Below are 23,624 nucleotides of genomic sequence, written 5' to 3'. Positions count from 1 at the left end.
GCTGGGGAACTATAATTATTACATTAGTAAATAATAACTAGTTAAACTAATTAATTAATATAACTATAAATAATCATTTGATTAAAAACTTTATCTGATTAAATATGCAAATAAATAACAAAGTCTAGAGATGGCAGGGCAGGCTATGTGTCGGGACTGTAGTATGTTGGAGTTTGTGGACAGCGAGACTGTCCCGGATTCCCACATCTGCAGGAACTGTCTCTGCCCTCAGTCACTCCGGCTCAGAGTCATTGAGCTGGAGTGCGAGTTAGAGACACTTCAAAACATAAGGGAGGGGGAGGAATTTCTGGATAGTTTTATCCAGAATACAGTCACACCCCAGAGGAAAGCACAGGTTCAGCAAAGGGAGGGTGTGACTGTTAGGGAGCCGGGTAGCGGGAACGTAGGAGAGGTTGAGAAGGAGGTCCCACAAACACTGGTCCTGTCCAACAGGTACGATGTACTCACTGCCTGTGAGGACAAGGAGAAAGACTGCGGGGATGACAGCCACAATGAAGACCAAATTTCAACACAGATAAATGTGAGGTATTACATTTTGGTAGGAAGAATAGGGAGGTCACTTATCACTTGGTGGGTGCAAGTCTGGGTGGGGTAGAGGAACAAAGGGATCTCGGAGTCCAAATACACAAATCACTAAAAGTAGCGACACGGTTAACATGGCCATAAAAAAAGCAAACCAAGCACTAGGGTTTATTTCTAGAGGGATAGAATTGAAAAGTATTGAAGTTATGCTAAACTTGTATCGAACCTTGGTTAGACCACACTTGGAGTACTGTGTACAAATTGTGGTTGCCATAAGGAGAGAGAGAAACTGGAAATGGTGCAGAGAAGATTTACAAGGATGATACCAGAAATGCGAGGGTATACCTATCAGGATGAACAGGCTGGGTCTCTTTTCTCTTGAAAAGGGAAGGCTGAGTGGTGACCTAATAGAGGTCTTTAAAATTATGAACGGCTTTGAGAGTAGAGAGAATGTTTCCACTTGTGGGGAACAGCAGAAGTAGAGGCCATCAATATAAGGTAGTCACCAAGAAATCAAATAGGGAATTCAGAAGAAACTTCTTTACCCAGAGAGCGGTGAGAATGTGGAACTCACTACCACAGGGATTGGTTGAAGCAAATAGTATAGATGCATTTAAGGGGCGGTTAGATAAGCCTATGAGGGAGAAGGGAATAGAGGGTTATGCCGATAGAGTTAGATGAGGAAGGATGGGAGGAGGCTCGAGTGGCGCATAAACGCCAGTATGGACTGGTTGGGCCAAATGTAATCTATCCAGAAAGACCCTACAGTCTTCCCATCGCTGCATTTAATTGATTCTTAAATGATTTCAGGGTTTTTGCTTTCACTACATTACCTAAAAGTGCATTCCGAGCATTGATCACTCTTCATATGAAGAGTTTAATACCAGTCCTAAATTTACCTTTTACTAGTTTGAAACTGCATTCCCCTGTCATACACTCAATTTAATTTAAAGTAGTATTCCAGATTTACCCTTTTCATTCCCTTAAGATCACCTCTCGGGTGCCTCCATTCCAGGCTAGCAACTCCAAGTTCCCCAAGCCTTTCTTCATTACTCAGATCCAAGTGCTTGAATGTCTCCTTTGTTTCCTGGTGACTAGAAATGGACATGGTTCTCAAGATGCAGTCTGACCAGGGCACTGTACAGTTTGATCACGACATCCTCTGACTTTGATTATGTCGGTCAACATTCTATTGGCTTTGTTAATTGCTGCTCTGCATTGATTGAACATGTTGAGTCTACTAAAATCTTAGGTCTCTTTCAATTTGATCCTTAGCTATTTCAAGACCTTTCATGGAGTATATGTGTTGTCCATGTGCAGTACCGTATACTTTTATGCATTAAAATCATCTACTATTGTTCTGCCCACAAATTTTGTCTAACTCAAAATGTAATTTCTGTTTCCCCCAATGCCCGTCTTAGCTTGATATTGTCTGCAAATTTGGCCAATTTGCATTGAGTTTCTGAATCCAAGTCACTCTATAAATTAGAAACAATACTGGTCCCAACACTGAACCTTGTGGCACCCCACGCAGGCTTTTTAAAAAATTGAACAATAGCTTGTGTATCAAATGCAAGGCTAAGATCACCATAGTTCAGATTATGTTGCACTGCAAATCTTCAGCTTACTATCCAGCATGTCACGAATCAATGGCCAAAATATTGCTAAAATATAAAATTAGTTTCATGACCTCCATCTGTATAGATTATTAAGAACACAGGGTGGAGTGTGTTTCAAGGACAAAATACATCTTGAATAAATAACAGACAGACAATGGCAATGGAGTGGAAGTGGTATACATGGACTTTCAAAAGATGCCATATTACTCTTGACAAAGGTTAGGGCATGAGGAGGTGGAGGCCAGGTAGCAGAACAGATCACACTTGGAGTACTGTGTGCAGTTCTGGTCTCCACACTACAAAAAGGATATTGAAACACTAGAAAAAGTACAGCAAAGACTTACAAGGATGTTACTAGAATTGAGATGATGCAATTATGAGGAAAGACTGAGCAGGCTATAGTTTAAGTACAGTGGGAACTATTCAGGAAACTATACCTAACCGGACAAGAAATGATATATGGCTACCTGGTTGAGCAACAACTGGTCTACTGAATTCAGTTTACTTCATACATTTTCTGTTTGGTTTATTTTTCACCTTTTACGGTTGTAATATTTCAGGATTGTCCTTATTTCCTGCAGTAAGACATTATATTCTCATCCTACATCGTCGCAAGTTTGAATCTTAGCCTTGACTACCAGACTATTATTCAAAATGATTTGCCCTCACTAGATGATTTTTTGTTGTTGTTACAACTTTAGGCAGGACGACTATGTAGCAGAACCTTCCAGAAGAAGCACAGCTCCTAAAAGTCTGCCAGAGTGAGGCACTGATAGTAGTCATGGAACACACAGTGAAGGCTAGCCCACCTCCCCAGCTGAAATAAAAAGCAAGGCTGCAATGGGGAAGGGTGATAGAAAATGAAGGGGAATTAAGTCAAAACTACAGCCTTATACGCAAAAATGCCAATTTTCAGCTAAATTCAAAGACAGCTAGCCAAATCTTTATGACTTCAAACTGAATACTCAGTAAATGGCTTAAAAGTACTTCAGTTAACAAAAAAAACCTTCTATAGGAGCAATATGGCATTACTTGGTTGTAGATCTAAATATAGACCCTTAAAAGACCGCGAATATTTAAAATGGTTGTAGATAGTATGCTGTTTCACATCTTTTGACATTTGTATAAACAGTTTAGTTAATAACAGGATGCTCCACATCCTAAATGAAAAACACAGGCCATGTCTCCTTTGTGTAATGTAATGACTCATATGTGTCCAAATTGCTGATGAGATCTTTCCTGTTTCATTCATAAGGAAGTCATGTCCATAGAATTAATATTACACAGGAACATGAAAACATGTTATATCTAAAGACAGAAGCCAGAACCAAGCCCATTAAAAATATATATAGAATATGTATGAAGGGTGACAAATTATTTAATAGAAAATTAAAGTATAAACTAACAATACCATACTTAAAGATATCTGCTATCTGATCCATTTTAAGCGAATTTAATTTATTTGCCATTTTTTAAGAATTTCCTAAAAATGACACTCTTCCAGTAAAATCAAAAGCTATCAAAAACGTTCCATGGATGTTTTATTTAACACGAACAGTAACTTGGTCTTTGATGCATCAACTGCACATTTAGCTCAATCACTTTTCATCAGGAAATCAGAGTTCCTCATATCCTGCAGGAAGGAAGTGCTGGCAAGAGCTGCTGTCAGCACAGCACTAGGCTCTTGACTCCCTCTACTTCCGACATGTGGTAATCACAGGCTCCCTGCACCACACTGATCTATTTAAAGCCTCCCTCTCCTTCACCTACCACCAGGTCGTGTATTGCAACAAAAAAAACATTAATACAGGTATGTGGACGCCTACAGGGCAGAAATAAGACCAAAATAAAATCCATTTTCAGCTCGACTATCCAGACTATTTCCACGATATTTGCAGAGACTATCACAAAATTCTTGGAAGAGAATTTGGGATTCTACAAGGAAAAGCACATAAACTATAAGTAGCGATTTCAACGAGCGGAGAACCTCAGCTGCCATGCTTGCTGTCAAATATTTTCACTTTTTTTCTAATCCTGTTATAAGTCAGCAAAATCATTTCAGGAAATTCCCCATTTAAAATGTCCTTACCTGCGTCTCTTTCGAACATACCTTATCTGGCAAAAGAAACAAGCAATAAAGACAAATATTAAAAGTGCTATATGGCATACCTATAAATTGCTGCAGAAAATAATGTATTTAAAAGAATTTTAAAATGTGTTACCACTACAACTGCAATGCCAATGACAACTATGACTGTGACTGGAATCAGCATAAATCCTAGGACTGATGCACTATGATTACTGTCAGGGGGTGTGCTGGTTGTTTGATTGGGCATGACACTTTTTCTGTTTGCTCATGTGATGAAAGTAGGTTTTCCTTTATACTTGTGCTTGATTGGTGGTGTTTCTGAAAGTTTTTCTCAAAATTAAGTCCTGCAGTCTTTTCATGGTGTATATTTGTAGTGTTGCGTACTGGAACATCGTCATCTGATTGTCATTGGGGAAAAATTCAAACAGGACCTGAAGCGACCAAGATTCCTTGTTATTCTGTTTCACCCATGGTTATGTTGTGGACAGTCAGCACCCTCAAATAGGCTAAAAATGAAAGATAGGAAAAGTCAGTTTAAGACTGTGTAAGATGTGGGTTTTATAAAAACCTCGTTAAACAAAGGCCCAACTATCAACCAAGGCTATATCCATTTCAGTCTTTTGAAATGCTATCGTGGAAGTGCATAGAAACTATAAATTTCAGTGACAGATCACATTCCAAAGATGCATGCTTGCACTTAACAAGAAAGGAAGATTTTGCAGCTGTCACATTGGTTATCTTTGCCTTGCAGGTACATTTAAAGTAGTACACTTACTGTCCTTGTAGAGTTTAACTAAACAAATATGTCAGCAATGTCATGGCTTTGATGGAGGTAATATTAATAGAATAGCAATTATGAAAGCTGGGGATGGGGTGGTGGCAGCAGGGAAAGAGAAACTACAGGAACCTGAGTAGCTCTTCAATGTGATGTCACTTTCGTTACACTGCAATTTTCACACTTCACCCTCCTCTCCGGAGAATAACAGGTTACACTGAGGTATAGAACATAGGCAGTGTTGGCCTCACAGCACTTTGCACAATTAATTATTCTCCATGTATCAACCTGAACAGCGAGTCTCAGTATACCATTTGATTAAGATCTTATGGTATCTGCGGCTCAGACCTACATATGATTCAGTAAGTTTGAATTTATATAGTGCCTTTAATGTAGAGAATTATCCCAAGGCGCTTCACAGAGGTGTAATAAAAAAATGGAAGCAGAGCCAAAGAAAGAAATATTAGGAGGGATGGCCAAAAGCTTGGTAAAAAGGTGTGTTTTAAAGAAGGTCCTAAAGGAAGAGGGAGATGGAGAAGCAGAGGATTTTAGGGAGGGAATTCCACAGCATAAAGCCTATGTGGCTGATGGCACAGATGCCAATGGTGGAGCAAATGCACAAGAGGCCAGTCAGAGGAACGGAGAATTTGTATGTGGGGGGATGGGGGGTTGGGTTGTAGTGCTGGTGGATGTTAGAGATAGGAGGGGCGAAGCCATGGAGGGAATTAAATAAATGATTGAGAATTTTGAGGCATTAGGGACCGGGAGCTAATATAGGACAGGGTTATGGATAAGTGGAACTTGGTGCAGGATAGGACACAAGCAGCAGAGTTTCAGATGACCTGCAAGTTTACAGAGGATGGAGGCCAGCCAGGAGATTAGAATATGATAGCAAAATACTGCAGATGCTGGAAATCCGAAATAACAGCAGAAAATGCTGGAAAAACTCAGCAGGCCAGGCAACATCCGTGGAGAGAGAAATAGAGTCAACGTTTCAGGTCGAAACCCTATGTGGAGTCTCGACAGAGGGTCTTCGACCTGAAACGTTGACTCTATTTCTCTCTCCACGGATGTTGCCTGGCCTGCTGAGTTTTTCCAGCATTTTCTGTTGTTATTTAGGAGATTAGAATAGTTGAGTCTGGAGGTTATAAAAGGTGTGGATGAGGGCTTCAGCAACAGATGGAGTGAAATAGGGGAAAAGTGCACACGGTTATGGAGGTGGAAGCAGGTGGTCTTTGTGACAGAGGAAATGGGGTCGGAAGCTCTGCTTGGGATCAAAGATACACTGAATCACCAACATTTTTCATGTTTACCAGAGTAATTAAATTCAAATTTAACTGTACATTATTTCGTTATAAACAATATTCTGTTGGGACTTTAAAAATGAATTCACATCTATCCTCCCACTTCATATTTTGGCTGCATTTCAGCCCAACTGATGGAATGAAAGTTTCTTGTGCCAATTCAAAAGGTATTTATAAGAGATGAGTTTAAAGCTCCCCAGTGGCACAGTGCATAAATGCACACCCCAATTTGTGTACTGAGTTTGTTGATTTCAGGTAGGGTATTAATCCAGTTCCTAGAAAGCTTGCATGCACAGCATAGAATTGCCCACAAGTCAATACTAATTCGGAATCTCTTTCAGAGGCCATATGAAACCCCTGCAAGGGAAATGGAAGTATCAAACTAGTCCACTATGGGATTAAGGGACATCGCTGAGCAAAGTGGAGACAGTTTTACTCTATATTTTACTGTGCTGTATTGGATTTCTTGGGTCAGAAACTGGAAGTAAAATTGAAAAAAAAAATCTATTCCTTGACACTAACATCTTGGTAGGTAAAAAATATTAAAATATTTTTAAAGTGTGCATCTGTTTCCAAAAGTATATGAAGTCTTCTCAGAATCCTATCATTCGCCCTGTAACTCTGATTTGCTTTAAAGCTCCCCAATGATTCAGTTGGTAAAGACAGAATAGAACAGAGTTGTATAAACCTGAATGCTGTATCCAGAGTCAATTTTTAATCTGTACGGAGTTCATTGATCTCATCAAGGGTGGCAAATCAACCACTCTCCTTGTTCCCAATGGTTATCTAGTGACTGTTGGTGGAAAGTGCATTTGTGTGAATATAGTGTGAGGACAGGATTCAGCTTGTCGCCTGTGGACGCTCATTCTTTTGGTTCACACAAGTAGTACCAGAGATGTCTGGGAACTGTACTCTACCATGAGCTGCCATATTTAGGAAAGGAATGAGAAAAGAATATTCTAACTCATCGCTGCTTGGATTCTTATGCTAATTTTTCAGTCACTATGGCCCCGATATTAATTTGGGGGGGGGGGGGGGAGGGGGAAGCGAGCGGGGCCCAATAGCGGGCAATGAACCTGGCAAGGCTGGGGGTGTGGAGGTTCTGCCGATCTTAACGGCAGGGCCTCATTTAAATAAAATACAGAGTCCTGACCAATGTCCCCCGTAAGCTGCATTGCCTCCTGCGCGGCCTCCCTCCCCCAATGCGTGGCCCATTCAAATTTTTGCGCATGTGCGGTATCTGCAATGTAAAAGCCGGTGAGCAGCCTGCGCGGGACCTTGCAGATGACTGTGTGGCTGTGTAGCTTAACGGGAACATTGGTCCTGACCCATGGGAATGCTCCCATGTATTAAGTAAGGAATCTGGCCATGATCAAAGTAGGGGGAGGTCTGGTCCCGATCGGGGAGGGGGGGGGGGTGTGGGGTTAGCCTGGAGAAAGGGAGGCCCAAGGCTTCCTTGAGGAGCACTCTGGCCCCACAAGGAAACCTGAAATATAAATTTAAAAACTGGGCTTCTTCTGGCCCAGGAACTGACTCCCAACAGGTTTTGCCTGATGGGGGAGCCGATACTGCCCCTCCCCAGGCTTCAGCTTGAAGTTGCACATTGGGTCCCAATGACATCATCGGACCTGATCTGCATATTTAATTTAGGACCCAGCTTCCTTCCTGTGGGTGTCCTTCTCACCTGCTCAAAAGAGCAGGTTAATATGGGGACATGGCAAAAAGGAAGTGGGATCACAGGGGGTAAGTGATTCCTGTTATTTTAACGGCACGGCGCGCCCCCCCCCCCCAACCGGTTTCCACCAGGCAGGGGCAGTTAAAATCGGGCCCTATATATCTCTGATGAAGTAAATGTTTTTCCTTTTAAAAATAGGTGGAACAATAATGAGAAAACAAATGTTTTCTTTTTCCCTGGCAACTTTCTACTCTTCGCTTACCATGAAGAAATTGTACTCCACTCGTGTGGAGCGTAAACGCCGGCACAGACCAGTTGGGCTGAATGGCTTTTTTCTGTGCTGTAGTGGGTCATTTACTTCTTGCTGGGGTAGGATTCCAAGGACTCCAGTCACCTTCCTGTACCTCATCCAAGTGGTTGTTATTCTTGTGTAAACCTTGATTGGGATTCTCAGGAGTGTTTTCAACCAATAAGGAACAGGAACCATGGCAAGTAAGTTCTCATTCCAAATCTGGGCTGTTAAAACCAATTGTAGCACTCCAGTTGCCTCTCTGACTGAGAGCAGCTAATTTGACATACATCAGGGACAGAACTTGGAACCTTCCTAGTCTGCATGGATCAGCTATGCACCGGACAAATTTGCCGATTGATCGGAGAACCTTTGCTTTATGTTCTTAAAAGACCATGCTGTTTTAATGAATAAAATTTAGGTAATCACTTATTTATCCAGTTTCCTAAAATATCCTCTTTTCCTTGGGCCCTTCCTCTATAACATAAACCACTTCAGATCCCTTTTTAGACACTGATTCCTCCTTGGAATTTTCTGCACTCCTCCTGAAAAAACAATACACTAGACAGCACAGCTGATCTCAGAAATGGAACCACAGAGAATGTGAATCCATTACTTCGTGGTATGGTGGTGTGTGTGGCACAGTGGCTTTCTGCACAACACACCGCACCATTTTAGGTTACGATGTGTTACTACGTCAGGTACATAAAGGATACATTATAACTGGTCAAAATGACAATAGGAAACATTTCAATTGTGAGCTGCTCTTGCAAAATAAAGCTGTAGTCCAGGTGCAAGGACAATGTTACAACCGCACATACTTTAAACACAATTAGGTTGTTAATGCCAAATATTAAAGTAGCACATTTAGTCTTGTTGGCAATGTATAAGCTTCGGTTTCAAGATTAGTTCCAAGTAAGTACAGAAATATGTCCTTTGAACTGGCTAATATTAATTTAATTGGATATTAAAATAGTTTGTTGTTTTGCCAGCGCATTCTGCACAAGTCTTCTTCCCACCAAACAATTCATTATTCAGGCTGGTGACCACATGAACTTAAATTTTAGTCTGACTAAAGGGTTAGTACAGATTGGCTGAGGAACCAGTAGGCTTGTTCTGTGTGCCAATGAGTGTTTCTAGCCTATTTAGACAGCCACTGATGTCTCCTGGACCTATGAAAGACAATACTGGACTTTGTGAAGAATCAGTTTTTAAAATTGAAAATGGACTAGGCGTGCGTCATTTACCTCTGTTGAGATTGATGATAGAGAACAGAAAAGGTCAGGTAAGCAACTTGTACACATTCAATATGTTGGATTGTTCTCTTTACCTTTACCATTTTAGTTAACTAATACTAAAAGTACAAGAATTGAATGGCAATTGAAAAAGAAGGTAGTTTTAAAAGGGATGGGGAAGAAAAAGCTATCTACTTGATCAGATGTGGAGTTAATTTTTATTTACCCAAGATAAAGCAGCATTGAGAGTAATTTGCAATCAATTCAATATGAAAAAGAATGACAAACTATAAACACAAATCTTACAAATAATACTGTTGCAATTTTTTTATTGCAACATATTGCTCATCTCATAACGTGAGCACAACATGTAAACTGAAAAAAGTGGGCAATAAAGTCCAATAATCTTGTAATAGATTGCGGTAGAGTGAAGTGTAAGATTTCAAAAACTATAGTGGTTCGATGCTGCTGTATTTCTAATGGTCTAAAATATAATGAAAAACTGGATCTTACAAATTCACACTTGGAGGGTTAATATAGTGCTCTACTCAGCTCATTATCTTTTTATTTGGCTTTTTATGACACTTCTTAAAAGTTAATGGAATAGTTATTAGTCTGTAACTAGAATTAATAAACTAGTACAATTAAAAGTTTTTCAGCCAACCTATGAGATTGTCTCATTATTTCTGAACAGAACTGAAAATATAATATTCTTGTAGTTTTTAAATTGAGTGGCCATGGACATAAATAATGTAAGTGTTATATGCAATTTTACAAGTCCTTTTGATGTAATCTGGTGCAGTTTTGGGCTCATTATAGACATAATATAAAAGCCATGGAAAAGGTAGAATATAGATTTATTAGGATTATACCAGGGATGAGAAGATATAGTTACAATCATAGACTTAAAAAAAGCAAATAAGATTAAGAGGAGATCTAACAGATGTGTTCAAAATTTTGAAAGGGTTCGAGAGAGTAAATAATGAAAGATTTCCAATGGTTGGTGAATCAGTAATAACATGCATTTATATGGTGCCTTCAACATAAAGAAACCTCCTAAGGCACTTCACAAATATGCATATGGAAATGGTCACCAAGCCTGAAAGGGAGAAATTAGAATGGGTAACCGAAAGCTTGGTCGAGGAGCTGAGTATTGAGAAGTTATTTAAAGGTGGTGTGGTTTAGGAAGGGTATTCTAGAAAGTAGGACAAAAGCAGCTGAAGGCTCCACTATCAATGGTAGAGCAAATGGAAGGACGGATGCACAGATTGCCGGACTCAAACGAGCAGGCATAGGGGAGAGGATATAGTGCCATTTGTTGCCCTGCTATAGCAAATTATGAGCCAATGTTTCTGTGAGCAAGGAGCCAGCATAGATCAATGAGAATGGAGGTGATGGGCAAGCAGGACTTAGTGTGCGACAGGATACGAGTAGCAGATTTGCAAACAAGTTTGGAGTTTACAGAAAGTGATGGATGGGAGACCATCAAGGACAGCATCAGAGTAGTCATATTTAGAGGTGACAAAGGCATATATAAGGGTTTCAGCAGCAGAGAGGTTGACGAAGGGATGGATGGAGGTGATGTTGTAGAGGTGGAGGTAAATAATTTTATGAGGGATCAGATATGGAGTCAAACAGAACACCAAGGTTGCAAATGGTCTGGTTCAGCTTGAGAATCTGCCTGGGAAGAGGAAAAGATCAATGGCAAAGGCATGGAGATGGTCGTGGACAACGACTTTAATCATCCTGATCTTGAGTTACAGGAAGTTGCAACTCATCCAAGACTTGACGTCAGACAATCAGTCTAACAGCATCCTTATGGGGTCAAAAGGAGTGCTGGAGAGGTAGAGCCGGGTAGCGTCAGCGCACATAAAAGCTACCCTGTGCCAGCTGATGATGTGACCTGTAGACAAGGATGAGGCAAGGACTAAGGATAGATCCTTAGGGGTGCCTGGAATTGACAGTGCCGGAGAGGTAAGAGATGCACTGCAAAGCTGGAGTGGTTTCCATTATTTGAATCCCAATATTTTACAGCCTCCTAGTTATGGTTATTTTTAGGCCTGTCGCAGTAATACATATCCCCGTATACAAAACCCATCATAATTGGATTTCTGGTACTGTGAACAAACAGCATGTTATGGCAGTCATAATCAATTCAGAACACTACTTTTTGTTAGTCACATAAAGGTGCAAGTAGCCAACAGATGGCTCTCCCTCTGACTTCATTCTCTTTCTTTTGGCTGGTCCTTCACGCGGTGCCTCCTTACATCAGTATGGCTGAGATCAGGAATTAAATGGTGGGGAATTAAGCCTGGGCCCAACTAAAACACACCATCATGCTGGCTCTTTTATTTTGTGTCGCTGGAGTTACCAGCAACACCAACCTAATAGCTTCCAATTTTGCTGTGATGTTTTGGCTAATGAGACTATATTGGCCAGTTGGCTATATTCAGTTGTGCATATCTTAGCTCAATACAAGGTTAATTTTTGGCATGCAATAAACAGTGCACAAAGCTATAAGAATTTTAATCAGATCCAGTCTTAATTAGTCATAGAACTTCAAGTTTTATTTCCAATACAGTACTTACAACTGAAGCTTGAAAATTAATTTCATAGCTTGTTTCATGATATCCATCTCAAATGCAATATTGTGACATGGATGTGACTAAACTGTTATTTTTGTTTTTCACATTAAAACAGGTTTTCAAAACTCACATCACTTATAGGTAAATAAGATGACAAAAAAATGTTATGAGGGAAAAACAGAAAGATTGAAGAACAGTGCACATCCTACCATCAGAATGTTTTATACATTTTTGCAGATACATATCCAGTGACCACCTACTCTGCAAATCTGTAAAGAGGTTCAAGCATCAGGCTACAACATCTGGCAAGTTCTGGTGGATTAGAAATTTCTTTTGGAAGTGAAAACCATATCCTGCATCAGGTCTCAGTGGGGTTTAATGCTGTCAGAGTATCCTGGGTTTGTTTTGATCTGCATGCAGTAACACATATAGCATTCAGTTCTCACTAATAACATCCCAGTGTCTGGTGTGCACAAATCCAAAAACTTCTAATTAAAGGTTAGCTTTAACCAAATACAGATCCACAGTAAAACACATGCAAGTTATTAACTCTGTTAAGGAACTGCAAGTTCTGAGTGTGAAGGGTACTACAGAATACAGAAGCTCTGTAGTATTAATCAGCCTGAAGATCAACAGGACATTTTAAAGTTCCTAAACTTGTCAGTGTCAGCACATGCTTTGCATGTACAGTGAATGTAAACAAATAGTGTGTAAACTTGTAACAAATTGCAAAATTATTGTTACATCTTAGAATATTTGGTCCATTCTTCAATTACTTGAAATGAATTGTGAACAAGAATGCTCCTAATGAATGCATTCAAACTTTATTTCCCCTCCTCCAAAAAATCTCATTCATAATTGCTGCTAATGAGTCCAAGAGCAAAAAAACCCAAAGCAGCTTGCAGAACAACTACATATATGAAATAGTAAACATCCGAGTCCACGTGACAAAGCGCAAGTTCCTGATGAAAACCAGTTCATCTAGTTCCGGATCTTTACTGCACAGAGGCAGTGAAAGTTCCATTGTTTGGTCCTGCTGTTAGTTTCACCGAGACTCTCCCACACAGTCCCAATAACAAACACCATAAAACAGCTGGTGGAGGTGGAGAGAGAATGAGTGGGTATGAAAAGTCTGCTGGCATCAAGAAAAGCTACTACACAGTACTAATGCCTGGTCTTGTGTGAGAGAGAATTTGCGTGAGGTAGTTTCAGGGCGTGGGCTGGATAGAAAGTTGGTGACAGACACTCAGTTTATTGAGGAGATACTCAAGAGGTGAATCATGGATTAGTCAGCAATTTGCCTTATTTTGATCTGCGGACATTACTATGACTAAGTCTATAGTAACCAACTTGGCAATATTTATAATCCCCTTAGCACTCAAGTCATCTGTACAAAATGTTCAATCGGATATAGATCATGAAATTGTGATTAAATCAAATCCACTGTTTTTGCCCCTCCTGCAGTCAATTTACTGGTTTGAAGTATGTCTTTTTTTTAAAAAAACAGACTGATTGCAATCTTCCAGTAAAACCTTGATAAGCATTTAGTGAACTTGCTTATGCACATTGATTTATTTCACCCGCCCCTTTCCTCCCTTCCTCTTATTGAGGTAGAGAATCATGCTGGGGTACAGTTCGACAGGCACAAGCAGCCCTCTGGTGTCATGCCCTGGTAGTAATTCTTCATTCATAAGCCTATACAGGCTATTCAACTATGATAGCCATCACAAATGAGTTCAATCTTGTCCTTGGGTAACAGTTTTCAGCAGGGGCCACCCGATAGTGAATAGAAACTCTGGGCGATCTGCCCCTTTCCTACCCCAAGAGCCCTGATGCCAAAATGTGGAGCACTCCCACAACTATCCAGGTTGGAATCAGTTTACTCAATAGAAGAGACTCAGTCATTGAACCTCAGATTTTCCCAATTTGCCATATGGTACATTTATCATTGAAACTATTGATATCAAAGTGCTGGTAGCCCCGAATCACTCTACTGTATAAACTGATTAACACTGATCAAGGAACTGCAGAGCATAATCTCCAGAGCAGTATACTAATAGAAAGATTGCAATAATTCCCCCAAAATTACCTTTAATCATCTTATTCAGCTGCACTAAATGGAAATAGTGGAGATTTTAAAAATGATTGAAATCAGTGAACTAAAATAAAATACTAAAATAAGCACAGCAGGTCAATGTATATTCTAAAGAGAAAAAAATAGGTCACATTTGAAATCTTAACTTTTATCTTTTGTTGGGTCATGGCCAAGAAGATCACAAGAGGGGTCAGATAACAGTCAATGTTGGGCCACAGCACAAGTAAACCTTTCTCTTTAAGATGCTGAATGCTGGGTATTCCCAACATTGTCTCCTGTTATTCCATAAAGAGTTTCCTGACAGTTGGAGTTAACATCACCTGACAGATTACACAACACACAAACACACACACACCCCACCCCACACAGCGCACGCACACACCACACCACACACACCCGCACACCACACCCCACACCGCACACCCCACACAGCGCACGCACACCACACACACCCGCACACCACACCCCACACCACACACACCCGCACAGCGCACGCACACACCACACACCCGCACAGCGCACGCACACCACACACACCACGCATTTATATAACACATTTAACATAGAAAAACATTCCACCGTGATTTGCAAAGAGGAGGCTGGGAGAAGGATTACGGGAGGTGACCAAAGGCATGCTGGAAAATGTAGCTTTTGAGGAGGCTTTTGAAAGTGGGAGATATAGTAGGTAGAGGAGATTAGGAAGGGAGTTTCAGAATGCTGAGGGTTGATCATTGAAAGCTTGCCCTTCAATGGTGGAGTGGAGAGAGGAGAGAAAGAAGGATGCACAGTAAGCCGAAGTTAGAATAATGGAGGGTGTGATCCCAGATGTAGCGATGCAGAAGGTTCTAGCAGTAGGGTGGAGCAAAGCCTTTGCAGGATTTATGTACAAGGGTGAGAATCTTGAAATCAATGTGCTGGAGGATAAGGAGCTAGTGGAGGTAAGGGAATATCGGGTTATAGGCAAGTGGGACCTCGGTGAATTGGAGCAGGATGTAGCAAGGACGCATTACACACGTTCAGCCTGGAGGTGGCAAAAGAGTGGATGAATACTTCTGATCTAGGAATGCTTGATTCTAACACTTGATAACAAGTTTCTCTCCCTTTCTCCATTCTTCTCCAGAAGATGGTAACTGTTCTGGAGTATTTTTTTAAATTCATTTTTATGGGAACGGCAGCAATTATTGCCCATCCCTAATTGCCCTTGAGAAGGTGGTGGTGAGCCGCCTTCTTGAACCGCTGCAGTCCGTATGGTGAAGGTACTCCCACAGTGCTGTTAGGTAGGGAGTTCCAGGATTTTGATCCAGCGACGATGAAGGATCGGCGATATACTTTTAAGTCAGGACGGTGTGTGACTTGGAGGGGAACTTGGATGTGGTGGTGTTCCCATGCGCCTGCTGCCCTTGTCCTTCTAGGTGGAAGAGGTCGCGGGTTTGGGAGGTGCTGCCGAAGAAGCCTTGGCGAGTTGCTGCAGTGCATCTTGTAGATGGTACACACTGCAGCCACGGTATGCCAATGGTGGAGGGAGTGAATGTTTAAGGTGGTGGACGGGGTCCCAATCAAGCGGGCTGCTTTGTCCTGGATGGTGTCGAGCTTCTTGAGTGTTGTTGGAGCTGCACTCATCCAGGCAAGTGGAGAGTATTCCATCACACTCCTTACTTGTGCCTTGTAGATGGTGGAAAGGCTTTGGGGTGTCAGGAGGTGAGACACTCGCCACAGAATACCTAGCCTCTGACCTGTTCTTGTTGCCACAGTATTTATGTGGCTGGTCCAGTTAAGTTTCTGGTCAATGGTGACCCCCCAGGATGTTGATGGTGGAGGATTCGGTGATGGTAATGCCGTTGAATGTCAAAGAGCGGTGGTTAGACTCTCGCTTGTTGGAGATAGTCATTGCCTGGCACTTCAGCGACACGAATGTTACCTGCCACTTATCAGCCCAAGCCTGAATGTCTGAGGAGCTGTGAATGACACTGAATGCTATGCAGTCATCAGTGAACATCCCCATTTCTAACCTTCTGTTGGAGGGAAGGTCATTGATGAAGCAGCTGAAGATGGTTGGGCCTCATTGAGGATGGGGATATTCCTGCAGCGATGTCCTGGGGCTGTGATGATTGACCTTCAACCACCACAACCATCTTCCTTTGTGCAAGGTATGACTCCAACCAGTGGAGAGTTTTCCCCTTGATTCCCATTGACTTCAGTTTTACTAGGACTCCTTGATGCCAGACTCGGTCAAATGCTGTCTTGATGTCTAGGGCAATCACTCTCACCTCACCTCTGGAATTCAGCTCCTTTGTCCATGTTTGGACCAAGGCTGTAATAAGGTCAGGAGCGAGTGGTCTTGGCGGAACCCAAACTGGGCAGTGAGCAGGTTATTGGTGGGTAAGTGCCGCTTGATAGCACTATTGATGACACCTTCCATCACTTTGCTGATGATTGAGAGTAGACTGATAGGGCGGTAATTGGCCGGGTTGGATTTGTCCTGCTTTTTGTGGCCAGGACATACCTGGGCAGTTTTCCACATTGTCCGATAGATGCCAGTGTTGCAGCTGTACTGGAACAGCTTGGCTAGAGGCGCGGCTAGTTCTGGAGCACAAGTCTTCAGCATGATAGCCGGGATGCTGTCGGGGCCCATAGCCTTTGCTGTATCCAGTGCGCTCAGCCATTTCTTGATATTACGTGAAGTGAAACGAATTGGCTGAAGACTGGCTTCTGTAATGGTGGGGACCTCCGGAGTAGGCCGATATGGATCATCCACTTGGCACTTCTGGCTGAAGATGGTTGCAAACGCTTCAGCCTTGTCTTTTGCACTCACTTGCTGGGCTCCACCATCATTGAGGATGGGGATATTCATGGAGCCTCCTCCTCCCGTTAGTTGATTAATGGTCCACCACCATTCACGACTGGATGTGGCAGGACTGCAGAGCTTTGATCTGATCAGTTGATTGTGGGATCGCTTAGCCCCGTCTATAGCATGCTGCTTTCGCTTTTTAGCATGCATGTAGTCGTGTTGCAGCTTCCCCAGGTTGGCACCTCATTTTTAGGTATGCCTGGTGCTGCTCCTGGCATGCTCTTCTACACTCCTTATTGAACCAGGGTTGGTCCCCTGGCTTGATGGTAATGGTAGAGTGAGGGATATGCCAGGCCATGAGGTTACAGATTGTGGTGGAATACAATTCTGCTGCTGCTGATGGCCCACAGCGCCTCATGGATGCCCAGTTTTGAGCTGCTAAATCTGTTCTGAATCTATCCCATTTAGCACGGTGGTAGTGCCACACAACACGATGGAGGGTATCCTCAGTGTGAAGACAGGTCTTCGTCTCCACAAGGACTGTGTGGCGGTCACTCTTACCAATAATGTCATGGACAGATGCATCTGCGACAGGTAGCTCGGTCAGTAGTGGTGCTACTGATCCACTCTGGACATTGAAGTCCCCCACCCAGAGTACATTCTGTGCCCTTGCTACTCTCAGTGCTTCTTCCAAAATGGAGGAGTACTGATTCATCAGCTGAGGGAGGGCGGTAGGTGGTAATCAGCAGGATGACCTGAAGCCATGCAACTTCATGGGGTCCGGAGTCAATGTTGAGCCGCTCCTTCCTGACTGTATACCACTGTGCCACCACTCCTGGAGGGTCTGGACATATCCAGGGATGGTGATGGAGGAGTTTGGGATGTTGGCTGAAAGGTACGATTCTGTGAGTATGACTATTTCAGGCTGTTGCTTGACTAGTCTGTGGGACAGCTCTCCCAATTTTGGCACGTCCCCAGATGTTAGTGAGGAGGACTCTGCAGGGTCGATTGGGCTGGGTGTGCCGTTGCCGTGTCCGTAGCCAATGCCAATGGCGGGTGGTCCGGTTTCATTCTTATTATTGTGTTTCATAGCAGTTTGTTACAACTGAGTGGCTTGCTAGGCCATTTCAGAGGGTCTGGAGTCACATATAGGCCAGGTAAGGACGGCAGATTTCCTTCCCTAAAGGACATTAGTGAACCAGATGGGTTTTTACGACAATCCGATAGTGTCATGGTTACCATTACTGAATTTAAATTCCCCAGCTGCCGTGGTGGGATTTGAACTCACGTCTCTGGATCACTATGCTACCGTTCCCGCTATGGGTCCATGTGCAGTGGCAATCCTTAGGTACCTCACTTACATAGCCATTATTCAGACAAGAGCCTACATATTACATTTTCAGAGGCTATTCAAGCAAGGGGCGATATCACAGCCAAACGTAATACCATCATCAACAACAACAATTTGTATTTATATAGCACCTTTAACGTAGCAAAACGTCCCAAGGGGCTTCACAGGAGTATTAAAAGACACAAAATTTGACACCGAGCCACCTAAGGAGAAATTAGGGCAGGTGACCAAAAGCTTGGTCAAAGAGGTAGGTTTTAAGGAGCATCTTAAAGGAGGAAAGAGAGGTAGCGAGGCGGAGAGGTTTAGGCAGGGAATTCCAGAGCTTAGGGCCTAGGAAACAGAAGGCACGGCCACCAATGGTTGAGCGATTTATAATCAGGGATGCTCAAGAGGCCAGAATTAGAGGAGTGCAGATATCTCAGGGGGTTGTGGGGCTGGAGGAGATTTCAGAGATAGGATGGGGCGAGGCCATGGAGGGATTTGAAAACGAGGATGAAAATTTTGAAATCGAGGCGTTGCTTAACCGGGAGCCAATGTAGGTCAGCGAGCACAGGGGTGATGGGTGAACGGACTTGGTGCAAGTTAGGACACGGGCAGCCGAGTTTTGGATGACCTTAAGTTTACGTAGGGTAGAATGTGGGAGGCCAGCCAGGAGTGTGTTGGAATAGTCAAGTCTAGAGGTAACAAAGGCATGGATGAGGGTTTCAGCAGCAGATGAACTGAGGCAAGGATGGAGACAGGTGACGTTACGGAGGTGGAAGTAGGCGGCCTTAGTTATGCCGTGGATGTGTGGTCGGAAGCTCATTTCAGGGTCAAATATGACACCAAGGTTGCAAACAGTGTGGTTCAGAAATAGACAGATGTTAGGGAGAGGGATGAGACAGTGGCTAGGGAACAGAGTTGTGGTGGAGACTGAAAACAATGGCTTAGGTCTGCCCAATATTTAATTGGAGAAAATTTCTGCTCATCCAAAACTGGATGTCGGAGAAGTAGTCTGACAATTTAGATACCGTGGAGTGGTCGAGAGAAGTGGTGGCGAGGTCGAGCTGGGTGTCATCAGCATACATGTGGAAATTGACGCTGTGTTTTCAGATGATGTCGCCAAGGGGCAGCATGTAGATGAGAAATGGGAGGGGGACACCAGAGGTAACGATGCATCATCTAATGCCACATGGACATCCTTTATAGCACGGGATAGCAATCAGGAGCAGCAACTGTGGCTGATTTTTCCCTTTCCCTAAACAAGAATAAGTGCAGTGTTCTATTGCTGCCTCTACCAGGGTCGGGTAACTCAGCACAAACCAGAGACTGAGCTTGGGACTTTCTTGGTCTAGGTGACTCAATAGCACATAACCACTTAGCCAGGGAGACCAGTCAGATTTTGTTTTAGACAGGATGCCAAATTTAAAAGATTACAAGTCAAGATAAATGATTTTTAAAGAATATTGACATACTATAAGAAATCAGAAGCCTTCAAAATTGGTCACTATCATTATTTTAAACATGAGAGTCCACATCGGTTAAGCAAGAAAAAGCGGAGTGAAAATTTAGCACAGTCTGCCTGTTTGCACGCTGGATGCCAAAAATGCTGTGCATCATTTCCTATAAGATCACTCATCCTTCCTCCGCTGGAAACGGAAGCTGCTCCCCCAAACTCTTACTCTGTCAAGGGGAGGCCGTGATGGCACAAAGTTAAATACCGCAGTATATATGAAGTGTGCAGTTTTTACTTTTCACAAACTAGTTGCTCCAGTACCCACTTAACAATTTGTACACTTTAAATATTTCCACACAAACTTATTTTAGATAAATATGTTGAAATGCTCAGTGCTGCTTTTAAAAAAAAACACATAATAAATTGCAATTACAAAACGTTTTCCTGAGAGCTCATTCTATAGAATAAAAGGGGGACTAAATCAAAGTAAAATGACTCATACAACACCAAATTTAAACCAGATGGCCACAAATATTAGCTAACAAAATCAGATAATTCAAAGGTCAGCATAGGTTTTAACTAAATGAAGACACCCATCACAGAGTTACTGAAAAAATATATCTGAGCTTTAATCATGAAGTGAGAGGAAAGCCAGAAGAAACAAGTATGAATGATACGCATTTATAAAAGTTTATGTGATTGTCATTAAAATCTGTACAAAACACATAATTTATAATCTTTTTATGTTTCACCACCAGACAGCTCAATACAGATTTCACTGTGGCAGACTTTATTACTCAGGTAAACAGGATTTCTCTTTATTGCTCAGGGAAAAGGATTAGAGTGTTTTAGTCCAGCTGCTTGCTACTCAAATATTTCTTGAGTAGCCCAGAGCTTCCCATTGAGGAGCGGCTCGGATTATAGACTCGTGTGGTACAGGAACCCCAAACCACAGTTTTGCGGCATGGTGCCAACCTTAAACTTATTTTAGGCCAAAATAGCAGAGGAAAACTCTCATATACCTAAAAAGGCTGTCCTACAAAAAAGTATTTTTTTTTTTTTTAAATGTTCACCCTCTGGGGGGGGGGGGGGGGGGGGGGGGGGGAAATGAATGGTTATTCGAGTCGTTCAACATCTTTATTTTCAAAGTAGATGTTCATCCATTGAGTCGTAAGAAAAGCAAAACTTAAAAATGTATTCAACAATGTATTTTCTATAATTACTTAAATAACTCCTATTACAGGTGAACACTGCAATTAATACTATCTTAAAGAATTAGGAACACATATCTGTAACATGAATAAGTTGTAGAAAAATGTGTACATTTTTCCAAAGACCAAGAACTGTAATGTGCACATGGTATACAAACTGTAACAAATTTGGGAATGAGTTTCTAGCTTACAAAATAAATGTTGCAGCATCATGCTAATGCACAAACTGTGCATGTTAAAAGTTCTGACTCATCTACTTTTAAAAAATATATATAAAAAATTATTTTGGAATTTATTTCCTGTTGTTAAAGGGGAGATTCCCTTCCTCTTGTGTCACCGTACACCCTCACCCGTTAGGAACACTGCGGCATGCCCTCCTCTCAAGCCTTTATCAATGCTGTTAGCAAACCAACTGGGATTTGTGTGAGGATTAGTCGCTGTGATTACCTACGATTTTCCCTTCCCATCCCGTGGGAATGTCCACATTCAGCATTATCCCAAAAAAGGCACATTTCAAACTTATTGAACACAGTGTGAAGGACTGCAAATGAATCCCCTCTCTCCCTCACGCCCCCACCCCCCCCCCCACCTAACGCTCTATGGCGCTAGGTTTCAGCATGCTACCTTGATTCTTGTCATTCCACTCCATGTATCTTCAATTTTCTTCCCTATTCCCCCTCTCCTAAAGGCAGTAAGTTTGGTTGTGTACAGCACCATGGGCATCAGCAGTTCTCCAGTAGTGTCTTCATCCAAGACCCTCAGTGATTATAGGTGGGCTATTCAATCACAGCCAAGCCTGATCCAATCCACATGTTATCCAGTGACCTCTGCTGGCAGGAAGCCTAGCCTAGAGACACTAAAGCCAAATATAGTGCCTGCTCTGCTCTGCTGGTTGAGATTAGCTAACTCAGCACAGACCAGAGATCAAACCCAAGACTATCTTGGTGTATAGTTCAGTATCACACCAAGCAGTGCACTTAAAACCACTATGCCCAGTGTCAAAAGAAACATTCTGAGGAACAAGGTCTTACCAAATTATTACATGTATTTTAGAGGGGGAGCAGGGCAGGAAGTGTTTGAGTTGTAACTAGAGGAAGATTCTATGGATAAGAAATAATCCTGTGTAGTTTATGGAAGATTTCCTTCAAAGTGGATGCATCAGTACAAGAAGGTGTTGTTGTTACAGGACATGATTTAATATATTTTCCAATGATTAAACCAGGTTTATAAATTCAAAACTAACAATTCCCATATGTTGTACTTTAAACTATATTTTATGCTATATAGTCTGCTACATTATATCCCACTTATATTACAACACTATCTCCAAAGGCAGCACTGTACTATAAACGAAGAAGCCTACAAGCCTCCAGAGGCAGGGACAACTATCTCGAGAACTGATTTCACCACTGCCTCCAGAGACAAATTGTCAGCTTGCAATTGAATGCTGTTTTATGCACTGGATGCTCAGAGTTCTCAACTTACTCATTTTAACATTGCTGGCCTTTACAGAGCAGGGCTTTATATATCAACACCAAGATAACCCAATCAACTTTTATAATCCAAGACTCATTTCTGTTTTTGTCCCTGGTTTTATCCTTCGTTGTTGACGGTGCCGATTCATGCTGGAACATTCACCGGTCTTTTCCCTCTACAGATACTGACCTTCCTGTTGTATATTTCCATCCATTTTCGGTTTTTGTTCTTGTTCTAATCCAATATAGATAAATGCACACTTTCAAGCAAGAGGCGCTAGCAATCAGCTATCCAGGCCAGCAGTGCTGTGATGGAATCACAACTGCTGCCCTAGCTGAGCTCTGCTTACTCAGCATGGATTAAGAATCAAATTTAGGAACTTGATCTAGTCTGCATGAGTTAGTGCTACGCAGTGCAATGACCTTAAGTCAGTACGATAGCAAAATACTGCGGATGCTGGAAATCCGAAATAACAGAAAACACTGGAAAAACTCAGCAGGCCAGGCAACATCTGTGCAGAGAGAAACAGAGTCAACGTTTCGGGTCGAAGACCCTTCGTCAGAACTTAGTCAGTAGGTCATCAAGAAAGCAACACTCTGTTGACATAACCTTCCAATGGAAGTGGTTTGATAAGATGTGCCTGTGCACATGGGGTACAATTTTTTTTTAATATAAATTTTTATTCGCTTTTATGGGATGTGGGCGTCGCTGGCAAGGCTAGCGTTTATTGCCCATCCCTAATTGCCCTCGAGAAGGTAGTGGTGAGCCACCTTCTTGAACCGCTGCAGTCCGTGTGGTGAAGGTAGTCCCACAGTGCTGTTTGGTAGGGAGTTCCAGGATTTTGACCCAGCGACGATGAAGGATTGGCGATATACTTCTAAGTCAGGATGATGTGTGACTTGGAGGGGAACTTGGAGGTGGTGGTGTTCCCATGCGTCTGCTGCCCTTGTCCTTCTAGGCAGAAGAGGTTGCGGGTTTGGGAGGAGCTGCCGAAGAAGCCTTGGCGAGTTGCTGCAGTGCATCTTGTAGATAGTACACACTGCAGCCACGGTTCGCCGGTGGTGGAGGGAGTGGATGTTTAAGGTGGTGGATGGGGTGCCAATCAAGCGGGCTGCTTTGTCCTGGATGGTGTTGAGCTTCTTGAGTGTTGTTGG

At 42.3% G+C, this 23,624-nt stretch overlaps 1 protein-coding gene across 14 annotated transcripts in view; it reads right to left on the bottom strand.

The window, feature by feature from the left end:
* Positions 1-23,624, bottom strand: part of LOC147106278 (small integral membrane protein 29-like) — an 88,158-nt gene that overhangs the window by 29,980 nt on the left and 34,554 nt on the right. For 9 of the 14 annotated variants that reach the window (XR_015081410.1, XR_015081407.1, XR_015081406.1 and 6 more), the window contains 3 exons: positions 4,385-4,757; positions 4,252-4,277; positions 1,514-1,637 (listed from right to left, as the gene is read on the bottom strand). The exons of 1 other annotated variant lie outside the window; for it this stretch is intronic. Coding sequence is in view for 4 of the 13 variants with exons in the window: in XM_086009256.1 (XP_085865382.1) it covers positions 1,514-1,637; positions 4,252-4,277; positions 4,385-4,498 (264 nt within the window). In the remaining 9 variants the exon portion in view is untranslated. Of the gene's footprint in view, positions 1-1,513; positions 1,638-4,251; positions 4,278-4,331; positions 4,758-23,624 lie in introns of all 14 variants that reach the window. 4 more of the 14 variants (XR_015081413.1, XM_086009255.1, XM_086009254.1 and 1 more) reach the window with 4 other exon arrangements.

The sequence above is a fragment of the Somniosus microcephalus genome, chromosome 16 (genome assembly GCF_052327205.1).
Source record: "Somniosus microcephalus isolate GS21.2 chromosome 16, FLI_Smic_1.0, whole genome shotgun sequence".
Lineage (NCBI taxonomy): Eukaryota > Metazoa > Chordata > Chondrichthyes > Squaliformes > Somniosidae > Somniosus > Somniosus microcephalus.
Note: the sequence above shows the minus strand (reverse complement) of the source record. Positions and strands in the feature narration are given on the sequence as shown.